General features: G+C 45.5%; 1 protein-coding gene across 1 annotated transcript in view; it reads right to left on the bottom strand.

Annotated features, from left to right (window-relative positions):
* LOC137526177 (unconventional myosin-X-like) overlaps positions 1-16,903 on the bottom strand; it is a 201,546-nt gene that overhangs the window by 88,907 nt on the left and 95,736 nt on the right. The window contains exons 3-9 of the mRNA XM_068247397.1: positions 14,149-14,307; positions 11,542-11,729; positions 9,990-10,115; positions 5,052-5,176; positions 2,444-2,457; positions 2,240-2,324; positions 465-568 (exon numbers count right to left, since the gene is read on the bottom strand). Of these exons, the coding sequence (XP_068103498.1) occupies positions 465-568; positions 2,240-2,324; positions 2,444-2,457; positions 5,052-5,176; positions 9,990-10,115; positions 11,542-11,729; positions 14,149-14,307 (801 nt within the window). The remainder of the gene's footprint in view (positions 1-464; positions 569-2,239; positions 2,325-2,443; positions 2,458-5,051; positions 5,177-9,989; positions 10,116-11,541; positions 11,730-14,148; positions 14,308-16,903) is intronic.

The following is a 16,903-nucleotide window of genomic DNA, read 5'->3' as shown; positions in this document are numbered from 1 at the left end:
GCCGATCTCCTTTATGGCGCTGCTGCGCCGTATGATGTAAACAGCGGGGATTTCTTCCCCGCGTGTTTACATTTAGCCTGCGAGCCGCGATCGTAGGAGGCTCGCAGGCTGTTCACGGAGACGCCTTCCGTGAACTGACATGGAACGTTTCCATGGTAACACCACTTCGACCTGCCGACGCCTATCGGCGTTAGGCGGTCGTTAAGTGGTGATCACTTTCAGTATTTTAATGCATATAAATCCAAAACACAGACTGAGGTCTGAAACCTGTTATGTCACTATGTTTGTCAGCATTACTTTTCTTCATTATAGGATGTCAAAAGTAAAACGTGGCCTGTAATTTATTGGTCTTGATGTGTAAAGACTGACGTGTTGTATATGTGCCACAATAAAAAGTTTAAAAAATAAATAAACTCTGGTGGGGAAGCACAAATACTCCAGAAAACAATGGATGCTGAACTCACCACAACTTTCTCGTACATGTCCTTATCGTTGAGGCCGTCCGCAGTCACACAGCCGGAGGTGCTGAGATACTGATAGGAGGGAGGATCCAAGAGTGACAGCGCCTCTACAACAACAAACCGCAAAAGCCATAACTACAAAGCCAAATAAAACCATGAACAACAGAACTACAACACACCATCAGAAAGATACAAATAGCTAAAGGTGGCCATACATCAGATAACTTGGCGGCCGATTGACCATCTGATTTGCTTATTCTAATCAGATGAAAATCAGTCCGGCAAGAGTATGTCCGATCAATGATGCGACCAATTTCGGGCCGACACTGATCATCTTGATTGGACATGGTGCAAGATGTAGGGCTGACATGCTCAATCCGGTGCACGGTGGTGATATCGAGACGAGCGACGAACAGGACAAAGTCCCCGGTGCTATCCCCCCATAGCGTAAAATGTGCCCCCCTCAGTACCTGTCAGTGCTCAATCTGCTGTCCACATACACGCGCCCCACGTGTTTGCCAGCATATATGTGGGAGCATGTGTGACATCATACAAGCGCCCACATTATGCCGGCAACCACGTGGGGCGTGTCTAAGTGGATGGAGGATGGAGCCAGCACCAGACAACAACAGGTAAAGTATACTACACAGGGCGAATTTTACACTAAAGTGACAGCGCAGTGGAAGGCTGCGGGCGGTGTTACAAGGCCGAATCCTGAGAGATTTCCTGCTGAAATTGATCGAAATTCAGCCTGTGGTGTATGGTCAGGCAACAGATCTCTCTCTTATCAAATTCGATCAGAGAGAGATCTGACCCTTGGTTGATCTGCCCGTACATCGTCTAATGTATGGGCACCTTTGCATTGAAACTGCATGCAAACTAAATGCAGTTTTGAACAGAACCAATCCAGTCTTCCAGTCTTTTTATGTTATTGGTCCAGGCTGAATACAATTTACATGAAATTTGAATAAAAGTCAACATTTTTTGCATCTCCTCAACTTTCCCTAAGATCTACATATAGGGAGATCTGATGCCTGGAAATTACCAAAAGAAAGCACCTTGGGGACCGTTTCATAAAGAGATGAAGATCTGATTGCAGGTCGCCACTTTTTTTGTCATGAGATCAAGAAGGAGTGAACTGCTCAGAGGCAGTTCACTCTCCTAAGTCGTTGCCTCTCACCAATGCATTCCATGCCACTCTTCATCGTTTGACACTTCTGCCTGCTAACCCGGAGCTTCCGCTGTGAAGGATGCAAGTGTGAGAAAGATGGAGAGCAGAGTGGCGCAAATTGGTGAGAGGCGGCAGCTTAGGCGAGTTATCCCTCTCTGTGCAGCCCCGCCCACTGCACAATCCAAGACGATTCCACTTTTAGCAAAACTGATCCCGCTTATCCTCATCTGAGATCATCATATTTATAAAATGCCAATTGGCTTAACCATGGTGACGACTAGTGCTTTGATCACTAGAGAGGGTCAATGAGATCTAAAGACACGTCCATCCGTACTGTGCATGCAGGAGCCCAGACTGGGGCACGAGATCTACCAAAGCCTGCCAAAAGAAGTCCGAAGAGTTTTTTTTGGCCCAGCTAGTAGAGGAACTTTACTGGGGCCCAGCAAGGCTCTACATGGGATTCAGAGATTTAAAGCCCAAGTAAAATAGTAATGACCACATTCTACCCATTTGAATCGCATCAGAATATGCCTGTAATGGCATTGATGATCTGTGGATATACATACATATTCACCATTTACACAAGTAAACAACTGAATATACTCACCCCGCTCCTCCGCACTGGCGCCAGCGAGCAGTGCATAGAATATGTGATAGTTCCGTTCTCCTGGGCCCTGCCGCGTTACCCGGGTCTAGGAAGGGAGATAAAGCAGCAGCCATGATTTGGTCTGTCCGGTGGGTACAAGAACCCCCAACACAAGGCGGGGGGGGGGGGGGGGAAACAAGGATGTGAAAATTTCACCAAACTTACCTTTTCCAATAAATCTGATTATATATCAGTCAAGGAAAGTGTCTAGATCTTATAGGATACATGTACTTTAAAGTGTTAGCGTTTATCCTTTTAAAGTATATTTCCAGAGATAGTATTTATGTATATCATACAGGTTATTTCTCTGCTAATCTAGCAACAACACAACCAGCTCCTCTACTTGGTTCCTGCTAATCCGATATTCAAGTGTAAATTACTTCTGGTCACTGATCAGGGTGGGAGAGGGGAGGGAGCACAGCAATGCAAATGAGGGAGGAGTGATGCCTCCTCCTCTGAAGGAGACAGCCACAGAATAAAAGCCTTCAGATATAGATTTCTTCAAAGGCAAAAGACTGAAGCTTAATAGTCACCTTGGGACGAAGGAAGATGGATCCAGCGACGTCTCTATGACGATGACAGCTCTTCGATCCATCTTCCTGCCGACGGGTATGCCTGACGTCACATGACTGGCGAGAACGGGACTTCAAGCGATGGCGGTACTTTGCGCAGGAGTTGTCGTGGATCCTAAAGATCTGCTGAGATGGTGATTATAGCCACGCGACGCTAAACAATGTTTGAGTGATCCTGCGTCTGTTCCTATGTCGTGAGATTGCGTAAATGACCTCTCGTCACTCAAAAAATGTGCCAGTCGTCTGGAAAATCATCAGAAAAATTGCAAGGTGGGTACTGGTCTTGAATGCTATTTGTGTATAGGACAACCCAATCCCAAACAGCAACACTATGTGCCACAAAAGAAGGTAAACAGAAATAGCAGCACAGTGGCTCATGGTCTCACCTTGCAGTTTAATTCCCAGCTAAGGAACTATCAGCATGGTGTTTGCATGTTCCTCCCATATTAGCATGGGTTTCCTCCAAGCCCTCCGATTCCCTTCCTTATCCTAAGAGAATACTAACAGGTTGTTTGCTTGTCCCAGATAAAACTATGTTAGGAACACTAGACTAGGACTACGATATGCATTATACAGTAAGCTCCTATAAGCACAGTCAGTGACATGACTAGGTACTCTAAAGTGCTGCAGAAGATGTCAGTGCTATAAAGACATAATAATAAGGAAGGACATTAGACTAGGACTATAGTAGGACTTGCTGGTGCAAAGTGCTAGTGCCATTAACGGCAACTAACTTTTTTTTTTGTTTGTTTTTTGCTGACAATTCTTCTGATTTTTCATATTGGAAGATGACCTGTTCATTTGCTTTGCAAGAAAACAGCAAATGATCAGCTTCCCAGTGTGACTGGCTACAATAGCGAGCTTCCCTGATATAACACCACCCAGCAGGATGGCCGGCCAGGTGAGCTTTGCTGATATTACACCCTGCAGGCCGGCTGGCCAGGCGAGCTTTGCTGATATTACACCCTGCAGTCCGGCTGGCCAGGTGAGCTTTGCTGATATTACACCCAGCGGGCCAGCCAGCCAGGCAAGCTTCCCTGATATTACACCCAGCAGGACAGCCGACCAGGCGAGCTTTGCTGATATTACACCCTGCAGTCCGGCTGGCCAGGTGAGCTTTGCTGATATTACACCCAACAGGCCAGCCAGCCAGGCAAGCTTCCCTGATATTACACCCAGCAGGACAGCCGACCAGGCAAGCTTCCCTGATATTACACCCAGCGGGACGGCCGACCGACCAGGCGAGCTTTGCTGATATTACACCCAGCTGGCCAGCCAGCCAAGCTTTGCTGATATTACACCCAGCGGGCCAGCCAGCCTGGCAAGCTTCCCTGATATTACACCCAGCGGGACAGCCGACTAGGCGAGCTTTGCTGATATTACAGCCAGCTGGCATTGCTGATATTACACCCAGCGGGACGGCCGACTAGGCGAGCTTTGCTGATATTACACCCAGCTGGGATTGCTGATATTACGCCCAGCGGGACGGCCGGCCAGACGAGCTTTGCTGATATTACACCCAGCTGGCCAGCCAGCCAAGCTTTGCTGATATTACACCCAGCGGGCCAGCCAGCCAGCCAGGCAAGCTTCCCTGATATTACACCCAGCAGGACAGCCGACCAGGCGAGCTTCCCTGATATTACACCCAGCGGGACGGCCGACCGACCAGGCGAGCTTTGCTGATATTACACCCAGCTGGCCAGCCAGCCAAGCTTTGCTGATATTACACCCAGCGGGCCAGCCAGCCTGGCAAGCTTCCCTGATATTACACCCAGCCGGACAGCCGACTAGGCGAGCTTTGCTGATATTACAGCCAGCTGGCATTGCTGATATTACACCCAGCGGGACGGACGACTAGGCGAGCTTTACTGATATTACACCCAGCTGGGATTGCTGATATTACGTCCAGCGGGACGGCCGGCCAGACGAGCTTTGCTGATATTACACCCAGCTGGCATTGCTGATATTACACCCAGCTGGATGGCCGACTAGGCGAGCTTTGCTGATATTACACCCAGCTGGCATTGCTGATATTACGCCCAGCGGGACGGCCGGCCAGGCAAGCTTTGCTGATATTCCACCCAGCTGGCATTGCTGATATTACACCCAGCGGGACGGCCGACTAGGCGAGCTTTGCTGATATTACACCCAGCTGGCATTGCTGATATTACGCCCAGCGGGACAGCCCATTAGAAGGATACAATCCACCACTCGGCCGCCCTGGATGAAGCCTTGCTGAGAGAAGTGCAACTGGATGAACTTTCCGAAGCGGCTGGAGTTGTTGTTATACACAGTCTTGGCGTTTCCAAAGGCTTCTAGGATGGGACTGTGAAGAAATAAAACCAGAATAGTCAGACAGCAACATAGACAGGAGGACCAAAGGGGGTCTGTGCAGAAAAACCACCCATAGGTACCAGGCAGCTTCAGCTCCACTTTGAGCTCAAGCGGCAGTTTTATCACGCCTACAGTTCATTTCCATAGTTAAAGTGGACCTGAACTCTTGCCCAGGACAGAACGAAAACAGAGAGAAATGCACCGTGTGCAGTTAGAGAGTTTAGCCTCATCTGTGTCTAATCACGAGTTGTAATTTGTTCCTTCAGCTGTGTCAGCTGGCTACCACAGCAGAGCAGCTAATTTATAAACATAGGATGTTAACCCTATGTCTGCTTCCATGAAAGCAGGAAGTGGACACTGCAAATTTATTGTTAGCGTTGTATCAGCTGTAACAAAGAAAGGTTTTTCTTTTAAGGTTATTATGCTGTTGCTTATCTTTTAGAGCAGATTAGTTCCAAGTTCAGGTTCACTTTAACCGGTTTCAGGATGTAGATTCTACGTCCTAATTAGTCCCGCTGTGTGTTCTAGAATCTACGCCCTGCATTAAATCCCGCCGCCTGCCGCCGCACGTGCACATGCGCGTGTATGCACACCCCCCCCCCCCCCCCTCCTGTGCACGTTACTGTGCTCGTGCACAAGCACGTGAATAGTCCTGTGAATGATTGTTGCTGTTAGCTAGCAACAATCATTCAATAAAGTTAGAAGAAAAAAAAGTTGTAAAAGTAAAAAAAAAAAAAAATGTAAAGTGGCATGGGCCCAATAAAATAAAAAAAACATTTTTTTCATTCCCCATTAATTTTTAACCCAAACTTAGCCTATTAACCCATTATTAACCCCGGCAATACCTATGCCTGTTTATAAACGTTTAATGACTGCCGCCAGCAGTGATCAGATGCAATCGCTAGGGCTAAAGTGTCAGGCCCCAATGCTCTACAGATGTAATGCTCTGCCGTTGCCCAGCGATGCATCTGTACAGCTCTATGCCCCCTGAACTGTCGCCCCAGCAAACGCATTTAATCGCCACAGGCGCGCAGACTGGGGATAACGGTCCGCCACATGCTCAGCTAAAAGTAAAATGTGGCATTTGGGGTATCATTTTAATCAGGAAGGGCCAAGTAATTTAATTGTAAATGTTTTATAACTGTGGGACGTGTGATGTGAAAATTAGGAAGGGTGAAAAATGAAAAAAAAATGTTTGTTTTCTGCATTTACGCCTAAATTGTACCCATAAATGGATTATAAAACAAAATAGTTTTGGGAGAAAAATATTACCCAAAGAAAGCCTAGATTGTACTGAAAAAAACAAGACATGCATTACTAAGATGGCATAGATAATTAAAACGTTACTGCTGTAGCAAAACGACACAGCTAAAGTGTCAAACGCCAGGAACTTTAAGTTGTAAAAAACGTGAACCGCGAAAGGATTAAGCAATAGGAGACATTTAGTAAATGTACAGACAAGCCACTTACTCCACACAACAAAGAGTCTAGTCTCAGATTCATTATGCCAAGGAACTAAGGGTCCTTTCACACTGAATCAGTTGATGTCAGTTATAACTGAATGGACAAGCCCATGTGTAGCCCAGTTGAAAGAAATGTCCATGTTTCCCCATGGGTCAGTTCACATCTACATATTTTAACAATGCTTTTTCACAATGCACTACGGCAAGCCATTGATCAGTTAAAACACATCAGTTTTTCAGTTCACAGTGTGAACCGGCCCTAAGTAATGTCTATTCCTAAAAAAGGAGAGGGGGACATTGACACCATTTATCATCAATACTCAATTTTGAGTTCTCAAACAACAACTAAAGTGAGAGGGATATGGGGTCTGCCATATTTATTTCCTTTTAAACAACACCATTTGCCTGGCAGTCCTGCTGATCTTTTTGGCTGCAGTAGTGTCTGAAAAACACCAGAAAGAAGCATGCAGCTAATCTAGTCAGATCTGACAATAATGTCAGAAACACCTGATCTGCTGCATGCTTGTTCAGGGGCTATGGATAAACGTATTAGAGGATCAGCCAGACAGCCAGGCAACTGGTATTGCTTAAAAGGAAATAAATATGGCATCCTGCATATCCCTCTCACTTCCAGTTCCCTTTAAAGGGGAACTGAAGAGAGAGGTATATGGAGGCTGCCATGTTTATTTCCTTTTAAGCAATACCAGTTGCCTGGCAGCCCTGCTGATCCTCTGCCACTAATACTATTAGCCATAGCCCCTGAACAAGCATGCAGCAGATCAGGTATTTAAGACTTTAAAGTCAGATCTGACAAGACTAGCTGCATGCTTGTTTCTGGTGTTATTCAGATACTACTGCAGAGAATTAGAACAGCAGGGTTTCCAGGCAACTGGTATTGATAAAAAGGAAATAAATATGGCAGCCTCCGTATACCTCTTACTTCAGTTCCCCTTTAACTGTTTTAGTCCTGACTAAATAAGCTCATGTATGCATCTCCTTTAGGGACTAATAACCGGACTCTGTGACATGCTTATATAAACAGTGATTGAAGCAGACAATGCTTGGCCACAGTATGTCACATGTCACCCAGCGAGTGGACACATAATGGATGGTTTTGTGTAGAGAATGGTTGGTGGGGGATCTCCGCAACTCTTACACAGCAGCTTCCACAAACTCGCATTGTAGGCGGACAAGCAGAATATACATCTCGGCCACATCATATACAATCCTCAGTATTTATGTGACATAAGAGTCTATCAGTCCTCCTATCGTCTGAGACTAATCCCCCTCTTCCTGTCCGCCTCACGCTCTCCCATACAGCCACACAGACAATGACCCCTATATGCTCAGATGTTTTATTGCTCCGCCTCACTCATCAAATATTTATTCTATGTGCGGCCAGAAATTGCGTGACTTGCTCAGCGCCGACCAAGGAGAAGCATAAATACACCAAGTCAGGCCTCACCAAAAACATTACTACAAGATGAAGCGGACCTGAACTCAGAACTTCCTCTCTGCTCTAAAAAATAAGCAACGGCATAAACATTTCTTTGTTACAGCTGATACAAATCCTGCAATAAATCTGCAGTGTGTCTACTTTCTGCTTACATGCAAGCAGACATAGGGTTAACCTCCTGTGTTTAATCACAAGTTGTAGTTTGATCCCTCAGCAGCCAGTTTGTAAACACAAATGAGGGGGGGGGGGATTAGACGGGCAAAACTATAAATACATACAGGGTGCATTTCTCTACGTTTTCTTTCTGTCCTGTACAAGAGTTCAGGTCCACTTTAAAGGAAGCACCAGGTGAAAAAAACCTGTTGAGATAAACAATTGTATCTATCCTCCTCCTCCTAAAAATTACTTTTTTTTTATATATTCCACAGTTTAATTTTATTTTTTAATCTACGTTTTAAGTTTTTACTATTTCATTGTCTCTGCTCAAAGACACATTCACTGATGTATGCCACAGTTAAAATCTATGAACTACTGGCCATGTTTACCTCTTCCCTGCTCTCCGAAGCCATTTTCCACCAGGAAAGTGTTTTATGGCTGTAATTCCTTATCAGTGAGGGTTATGCTATAGTCCGACCTGGACAGAAACTGTCACTTACATACCTGATTTTCAACTCTCTCAGGCAGAGAAAGAAAAAAAGGAACACAGCACAGTTATTTGTACAATGTACATACACGTCTATCTCATGTCACTTCGTGTACCCTTTAAGCCAGGGGTCTCAAACTCAATTTACCTGGGGGGTCGCAGGAGGCAAAGTCAGGATGATGCTGGGCCGCATAAGGAATTTCACAATCGTGGCGCATCGCCGCCTCTGCCCGCCCCTCTCACTCTTCCTTCACAGAGAGGGGCGGGGAGAGGCGGCGATCCGTGCGGCGATTGACGTCAGGAGGGGCAGAGCTGAAGCTGAAAGCTCTGCCCCTTCCAGGAAATGCCGGCGGATTGCCCCCCAGGCGATTTGGGGGCTCTGCAGCCCTCGTTTAGCGGCAGGGAAGCGGCGGATTACTTGGGAGCACTGAAGCGAACTATAAGGAAGCTTTTGCCGGTGAGGGCCACAAAATATTGTATCGAGGGCCGCAAATGGCCCGCAGGTCGCGAGTTTGAGACCCCTGCTTTAAGCAATATACACAACCATTGTAAAAAAAAAATCTTTAGGCGGTGCGCTTATGTGTAGTTAAAATATCTTAAAATGAGGATATGATTAATAAGATAATATACTTGCATTATTAATTATTAAGTAATTTTTTGCCTGATTCCAGCAAGACAGGTCCTCTTCAGTCTTCTATGTAGCCTCTAAGCTTGCAGCTCCTGACACTACATGTTGTGTGACAAAAAGCCACAAGCTAATAGGCTGCACAGCGCAGCTACAAAGAGCGAAGAGGACCTGTCTCAACAGAATGAGGTAAGGTATTAAGCTCCGCTGCTACTGCTCTGCAAAATCTGGGGAGTGCTGCAGAGGAAGAGGAGAGTTTGGGACTTGGAATCACACACAGGGAATCTTCGCTGCCGCTGCTCTGCACCCCAGGACCGGGTCCCTTAGCTATTGTTACACCCCTGCAGGTCACATAGCTTATTAGGTAAAAGCCCTGGATTTTCACAGCTGTGGATTGGGCTCCAGAGGTTTAGGGTACGGCACCGTGGTTCAGATAAGGCCTCGTTCACACTGGGTGCATTCACAAACTTACAGTAAAAAAAATAAGCAATTTTATTCAATACGTTATATTCCGTATATTACCCCTTAAAGAGGATCAGCTATGTAAGCCTACTTATTAGTACACGAGCCCTGAATGCCTCCTGACATAAGTTGTGTGTGTTGCTGGGCAGATCTCACCTGCTTTCCATGATGGCTTCCTCCACGTGCGTCTGGTTCCCGCCGCCGGCACAGTTCTGGCTCATGGAGGACAGGAACTTCATCAGCAGCTTGGTGCTCTCAGTCTTCCCAGCGCCGCTCTCCCCACTGCAACCGACATGGACAAAGATTAACAAAGTGGCCAGTAAAAGTCTTCAGGTTCTGGCATTGGTGACATGAAAATATATGAGCTACAGGTTTAGGAAGCGTAGAGACAGGTAATGGGTAGAGAGAGTAAAGTACAAATATATTTTGGACAGCTAAAACAGTCCTGTGTGATCATTTCTGCCATCAGTATGATGTCTGGGCAGGAATCTGCCATCTTCTGCAAGAGTCAAAACATGGGAGAAAAATGCAGTTTCTTGTTTAACTGCCTTGTCCCCAGACGCTGCAGAAAACTTATTTCTATAACGCCAACATCTTCCGTAGCGCTGTACAAGTCACAGACTGTCCCCAGTGGCTGGCTTGGCTCGCTGCATGTCACGCATAAAAGCGGGGGCCGGGCAGCTGTGGGCAGATTGGAGGGTGGAGGAGAGAGGGCGGATCACGTATTGAAGGATGGAGGAGGCGGGGCGGCCATTGATGACCAGAGTCCCGCGGACGAGACGTCCGCTGGCCAACCCAGGACAAATCTGAGGCCAGACAGAGGCCGGACAGAGGGGCCCGGAGTCCAGGACGTGTGCCGGGTAATGTGGGACGTCTGGACATGGTATTTCTAGGACTGTGTTGCATTGGTTTTGCACTGTTCTACCAGTAGGGCATTTCTAGAAATTCATGCTAAACTAGTGTAAAAGTCTTCTTATTTTGTAAGTAGAGAATTTAACCTCAGAACATATGCAGAATGCAGTTGTGATTAAATCTGTAGGAAATGGGAAGAGAAAAAAATTGTAATTGGTTTGATAAATCTGCCCTACTGTGTCTTTGTTTAGCATACATTAGGGACTATGAGCCTTTGAGCGCCTATTTGGCATACATTTGAAAGCGCTGCACGGTAATTTGGTCGCGACGTAAACCGAACTCTGTGTAAACTGAAAACTTGGTTAAGGATGTAGGGAATAACGGTAGTAGAATATCAGTAAGTTTACCGATACTCTACTAAACGGATATAGTGAAATATCGGTAGTATTTACAGATATTTCACTATGACCTAACCTCTCCTTACTCTCAATTGGTGCCTAGCCTTTAGCTCTCTCCTGTGTGATGTCCCACCTGTGTGATGTCAGGGCCATGGTCCTGACAGTTGCGGTCTATGAACCTCGTTGCATTGTGGGAAATAACTGCTTTTCCCTACTGCCAAGCAAGTAGTAACTCCCTCTGTACATCGAACTCTCAGTTACGAACATTCCATACAAATCACCTGGCAGGAGTAAAGATGTCACCACCAGTGATACATTTAAGAATGTAAATCAGGGAGAGGAAAGATTTGATACAATGGGCAAACACTGACCTAAACAATCTATAAATTAATTTTGTAAACAATAAACAATGGTATTCATTATGTTATTTTCACTACAGTTCCTGATTAAGCACCCACCTGATGAGCACGCACTGACTGTCATGCCTCTTCCACAGGCAGCGGTAACACTCGTTGGCGATGGCGAAGATGTGTGGCGGTAGCTCTCCAAAATGGTGATGGCTGTACAGATCCACGGCGCTCTCATCGTACAGCCCCGCGATCCGCTTGTAGGGGTTCACTGAGGCCAGAATGGAGCCAATATTTGTCTGCCAGACACAAAAGATCAGTCAGCAGAAGACCAAAACCACATTAAAGTATACCTAAAGAGACACGATGAGATAAAAGATCACCTGTGTTCCCCCCCCTTTTTTTTGTTTTTTTTTTAATTATTGTTTCATCTGTGTAGTCCAGAAATCCAAAATGCTACCGAGTCTCCTGAAAAGTAATTACTGGTCAAAATGTGGCTGAACCAACATTCCTGATAACTTGTCATTAAAGGGACTCCGAGCACCTCTCATGGGCATGCCCTTAAGCCAGACGACTGCCAACAAAGTCATGCTATGACCCCTCTGGAGGAGCCTCTTGCAATGGCCATGCGTGTCACTTCCTCTTCCTGCTTCATTCAGTGATGCACTTCTCTAACAGAGAAGACAAGGGTGACCCAGAAGTTATAACAGCCAAGATGGCAGTCGCGATTTTTAAATTGAAATTGAATGAAAACTATTTGGTGTAGAACGGCAATTAATGCATCAAATGAAAGAGGAGAGCACAAGCTACAGAAAGGTATGCATCTTTAAGTACTTTGCAATACTGGTCGGAGGCATGCCCATGAGTGGTGCTCGGAGTCCCTTTAAAAACTTTCCCCCAAAGGAGCTTGCAGTCCATTGTCCCTAGTAAAGCTTAAGGAGTCAATTCACCTATTAACATGCTTTTTGGATATGTGGAAAGCACAGGGAAAACATACAGACTCCATGCAGATTGTGCAGTACAAGCACAGCCATTCTCTGGGCATTGCTTAGGGGAGCCCCAGGTACGGATTAAGAAACCTAAAAAACAAAGGGAAAGGTCTCAGGTCGGCCCCTAGAAGACCTGCAAAAATAAATCACTGCTTAGAATTATCATTAAGAAAAAAAAACTGGATCAGTCCTACGCATTTGCAAATACATGTTTAACCTTCCTGGCGGTAAGCCCGAGCTGAGCTCGGGCTATGCCCGCAGGAAGATATCTCAGCCCCTGGTGGGGCGATTTTCGCCATTTAAAGTGCTGTGCGCGCAAGCTAGGCGATCGCCCGCATGCAGCGGCAGAAGAGGGCCCCCGCCAGAGCCCTGCGCTGCCCGGACCAATGAGTTCCGGGCAGCGTTATGGGCTGGATCGGAGGCGTCTGACGTCAGGACGTCGGCTGACGTCATTCCGATTGTCGCCATGGCGACAGGAGAAGCCAAACAGGGGAGCGCGTTATATACGCGTTCCCCTGTTTGCTATTGATGCCGGCGACGATCGCACTAGAGGGACACATGCGCCCTCTAGTGTTGTTTCATGTAGCTACCACTCTGGTAGCTTTACATGAAACAAAAAAAAAAATTAAAAAAAAAAAGGATTTTTGCCTATTTGGCAAAAAAAAATTAACCGCCAGGGGGGTTAAGCAAACCTGAAGTGAGAATAAACTTGTGAGATAATGAATTGTATGTGTTGTACAGCTAAGAAATAGAACATTCGTAGCAATGAAAAGAGTCTCATATTGTTTTCCAGTAAAGGAAGAGTTATGACACTTCCGTTATCCATTCAAAAGAGCTTCTCTGAGCTATTCCACCCATTGGGTGGAATACAGTCCTGTTTTCTGAAACACTTAAACAGCCAAGACACAGAGAGAGACAGCTTGGGATAAGGTTTTACTGCAGGAATGTTCAACGGGACATTATTTCTGCTTTGTTTTATAGCTTAAAAGACAGAGTGTGATATTAAAACTGCAACTGTGACAGTATGAGACAATGTTATCAATAATGTCATATAACTGAAAATATAAATATGAACCCCTTTTCTTTGCTACTTATGTTGTATTCATTATCCATACTACACATGCAATTCATTACATCATACTTTTTTTCACTTCAGGTTTGCTTTAAAGTGAACCAGAGGTGACAGGTATATAGAGGCTGCCATATTGATTTCCTTTTAAGCAATACCAGTTGCCTGGCTGTCCTGCTGAGCCTCTGAGGCCTGTAATACTTTTAGCCCTAGTCCCTGAACAAGCATGCAGCAGATCAGGTGTTTCTGGCATTATTGTCAGATCTGACAAGATTAGCTGTATGCTTGTTTCTGGTGTAATTCAGACACTACTGTAGCCAAACAGACCAGCAGGGCTGCTAGGCAACTGGTATTGCTTAAAAGGAAATAAATATGGCAGCCTCCATATTCTTCTCACTTCAGTTGTCCTTTAAGTCATGAGGATGTTACCCTGTTACCCTTGGGTTCTGTTCTAGCGTCCTAAAAAACAAACTCATGGAAAATATATAATGTCCATGCTGAGATCTTCCCTTTTTTATTAAGTAACATACTTTAAATCTGGTTTCTGCTGTAACTCCAGGGAAGGGTTTACCTCGAGTCATCAGACCTGGCAGGAGACAAGGACAGTCCTCGCAGGAAAGTCACATTATTTATTAATAGACCCGGCAGGCGCGGACTTACATAGATCTTGTCCTGTTGGTAGCGGAGATGCAGATTTAACATGATGGCGGCTTCATGGAGGTCAGACAACAAGGACATATCCTCCACCCCCTCGCGGTTACTCTGGTGCATGGGGAGGACGTGGTCCCGGGACAGCGAGCTGCGGGGGTACATGAACTCCTGTGAGGAAAAACAAGAAGGATTTTTACTCTAATGTAAACAAATGAGAAATGAGATGTACTCTGTACTATAGGTGTTCATAAACTGTCAGTCCTGTTGCTTTCCCAAGGCAGGATTTATACTTCTTGCGCCTCTTGGCAGAGGTGGTTCTTCCATGAAGTAACATGAATCACATGTTTCAGGGCGGCAACAATTAGAGGGCGCCCTCAGGGCGGCAAGAGGCAGTTCCCCTCCCTAAATGTCCCCCTTCCTAGATGTGTGGCACTACTTCACTCACCTGCTCTCAGTGTTCCAGCGATGGGATCTCCATCCGCTTGTTCAGTGTCCTGTATCCATGGCTACAGCGGGGCTTCATGTGACCTGTTACGTGCTGCCGGGTGACATGAGACGCCGCTGTAGTCAGAAAGGAAGCGGGACTTCACATGTGGCTCGTGATCCCATCATTAATCTGCTGAGAGCGGGTAAGTGATGAGGCACCAGTGTAGCACATACCCAGCATCCTGGGGATCAAATGCTGTGGGCCAAAAGGGAGGAGCGGCTATCTTGGAGGAAGCAGAGGGAGTCCTCACAATATATTGCTTCAGGTGGCCAAAAGTCTAGGGCCAGTCCTGCCTCTTGGCCAAGTTTTATGTTGCCACCTATCCATCTACAACAGCGCTCCTCCCATTCCATGTGCAGCCCATCCTCTGGGTGTATCATCCACGATGTACGGCATCCCCTCTTTTACATGTACAGCTCCTTTGAGCAACATCTCTCCTCTTTAAACTGTTGCAACCTCCCTATTCCATTTGCAAGCTTCTCTTCCATATTAAGCCACACCTTTTCCATATCAAGCCGCCCCCCTTTGGTAGCATCCACCCAAGGCCTGAGCCTTTTTGACCTTTCAAGAAATCTGGCCCTCAGTTATATGCCCCTTGAACTGGAGAGATCCCAGGAGCCAGATAGACGGGGCTTTGCAAAAATTGTAGCGGACGCCTGAATTTTGCATTTGTCTCATCGTTGTCTGTGGGGCCGGCTTCTTAAGAATGCCCCACTGGCTTCTGGGATTGCACAGGCTCACTCCTGACTGCCGTTAAAAGGTGTCCACTTGTGCTTTAACCCTTCCCCTGCCAAGCCCTCTTACTATTCTTTATGTGCATCAAGTGAAAAAACATGGCAGCATACTGCCCACAATACATGCTTACCATGCTTTTGCGGGTATTTCGTAAATTGTTATACTTTATGTATGTTATGTATAAAATTTATCCTGCATACTGAGGAGTGTAAATGTTTATTCTAGACACTTTTCTTACTGATTTGATGAAGCGGACTTCGATCCGCAAAATGCGTTATCAGTTTCTCATTTTCTATTTAATAAATTTGTTATCGTTTATGGCTATCTCCTTCTTCATAGAGGTAAGCCAACCTTTTTATAGGTCTTTCATATGCCAATGGTTTTTATTTTTGGAGGGCGCTCCCTCCCTCCAAGTCTCATCAAAATGTACCACCCAAAGAAAGCCTAATTGGTGGCGAAAAAAAAACCAAGATATAGATCATTTCGGTGCGATAAATAGTGATAAAGTTATGAGGAAGGGGAGGAGCCCCGAGAGGTAAAAATTGCTCTGATTTATAAGGGGAACACAACCGGAAGAGGTCAAGTGGTTCAATTAGAATTAAAATTCAACATTGATCAATAAACAACATATCACTATGCTTAAACTGTTACAGTTTCGTCAATATGCCACATGAACTATATAACAGAAATATATACACACACACACACACACACACACTATGGGCTTGACTCACTAAGCCAAATAGCATACCATATCAAAGTTAACACGCCTTATTAGAGTAGTATAGCGAGCGCTACGAACCCATAAGGGCTCAAGGCAGGACGAGTGGAGCTCTCGTCTCTGCCAATTAGCAGGCATAAGTTTGTAGCGCATCCTATGCTACTCTGATAAAGCGTGTTAACTTAGATAAGGTGTGTTAAATCGGATAAGGCATGCTATTTGTCCTAGTGAATCAAACCCCATATGTGTATGTGTATTACATATAATACACATACACTCATCGTAATGCCACAGATCACCATTTTTTTTTCCTTTTTTTGATGACCACATACAACTGAAGCAGTGGATTACCACTATTATTATTTTTTATTTATATAGTGCCAACATCTTCCGTAGCACTGTACATAGCACCACTATAGGGTTAATGGCAGGAGGTAATCCAAACACTATTCACACCAAAAGCGCATTGCACCGCCTCCTCCCAGGCCGCCTGTTCGGTAAAGAGGCAACGTTAACTATTTATGACTGGAACGGACTGTAAAAATATCCAACAAAAATAGATGAGGTGTTTGTTTAGCAGTGTAAAATGCTATTGCTATACTCAATATGGGAGACCATAAAAAGACTATTTGAACGGTTGTTTTCTGCCGCCTAATGGCCAGCGAGCAAACTGCAAGCTCTTATGCATATTAATGGTCTGTGCCTGGTGTATTGATCTAAATTCCTGGCACATCGTTTTACAGGAAAGCGCTTGTTAAAAGCATTTCTCAGCAGCTATAAATGTCCTAATGATGGCTACAAATGCTCACTTGCAAGGCGAA

The sequence above is a fragment of the Hyperolius riggenbachi genome, chromosome 7 (assembly GCF_040937935.1).
Source record: "Hyperolius riggenbachi isolate aHypRig1 chromosome 7, aHypRig1.pri, whole genome shotgun sequence".
NCBI lineage: Eukaryota > Metazoa > Chordata > Amphibia > Anura > Hyperoliidae > Hyperolius > Hyperolius riggenbachi.
Note: the sequence above shows the minus strand (reverse complement) of the source record. Positions and strands in the feature narration are given on the sequence as shown.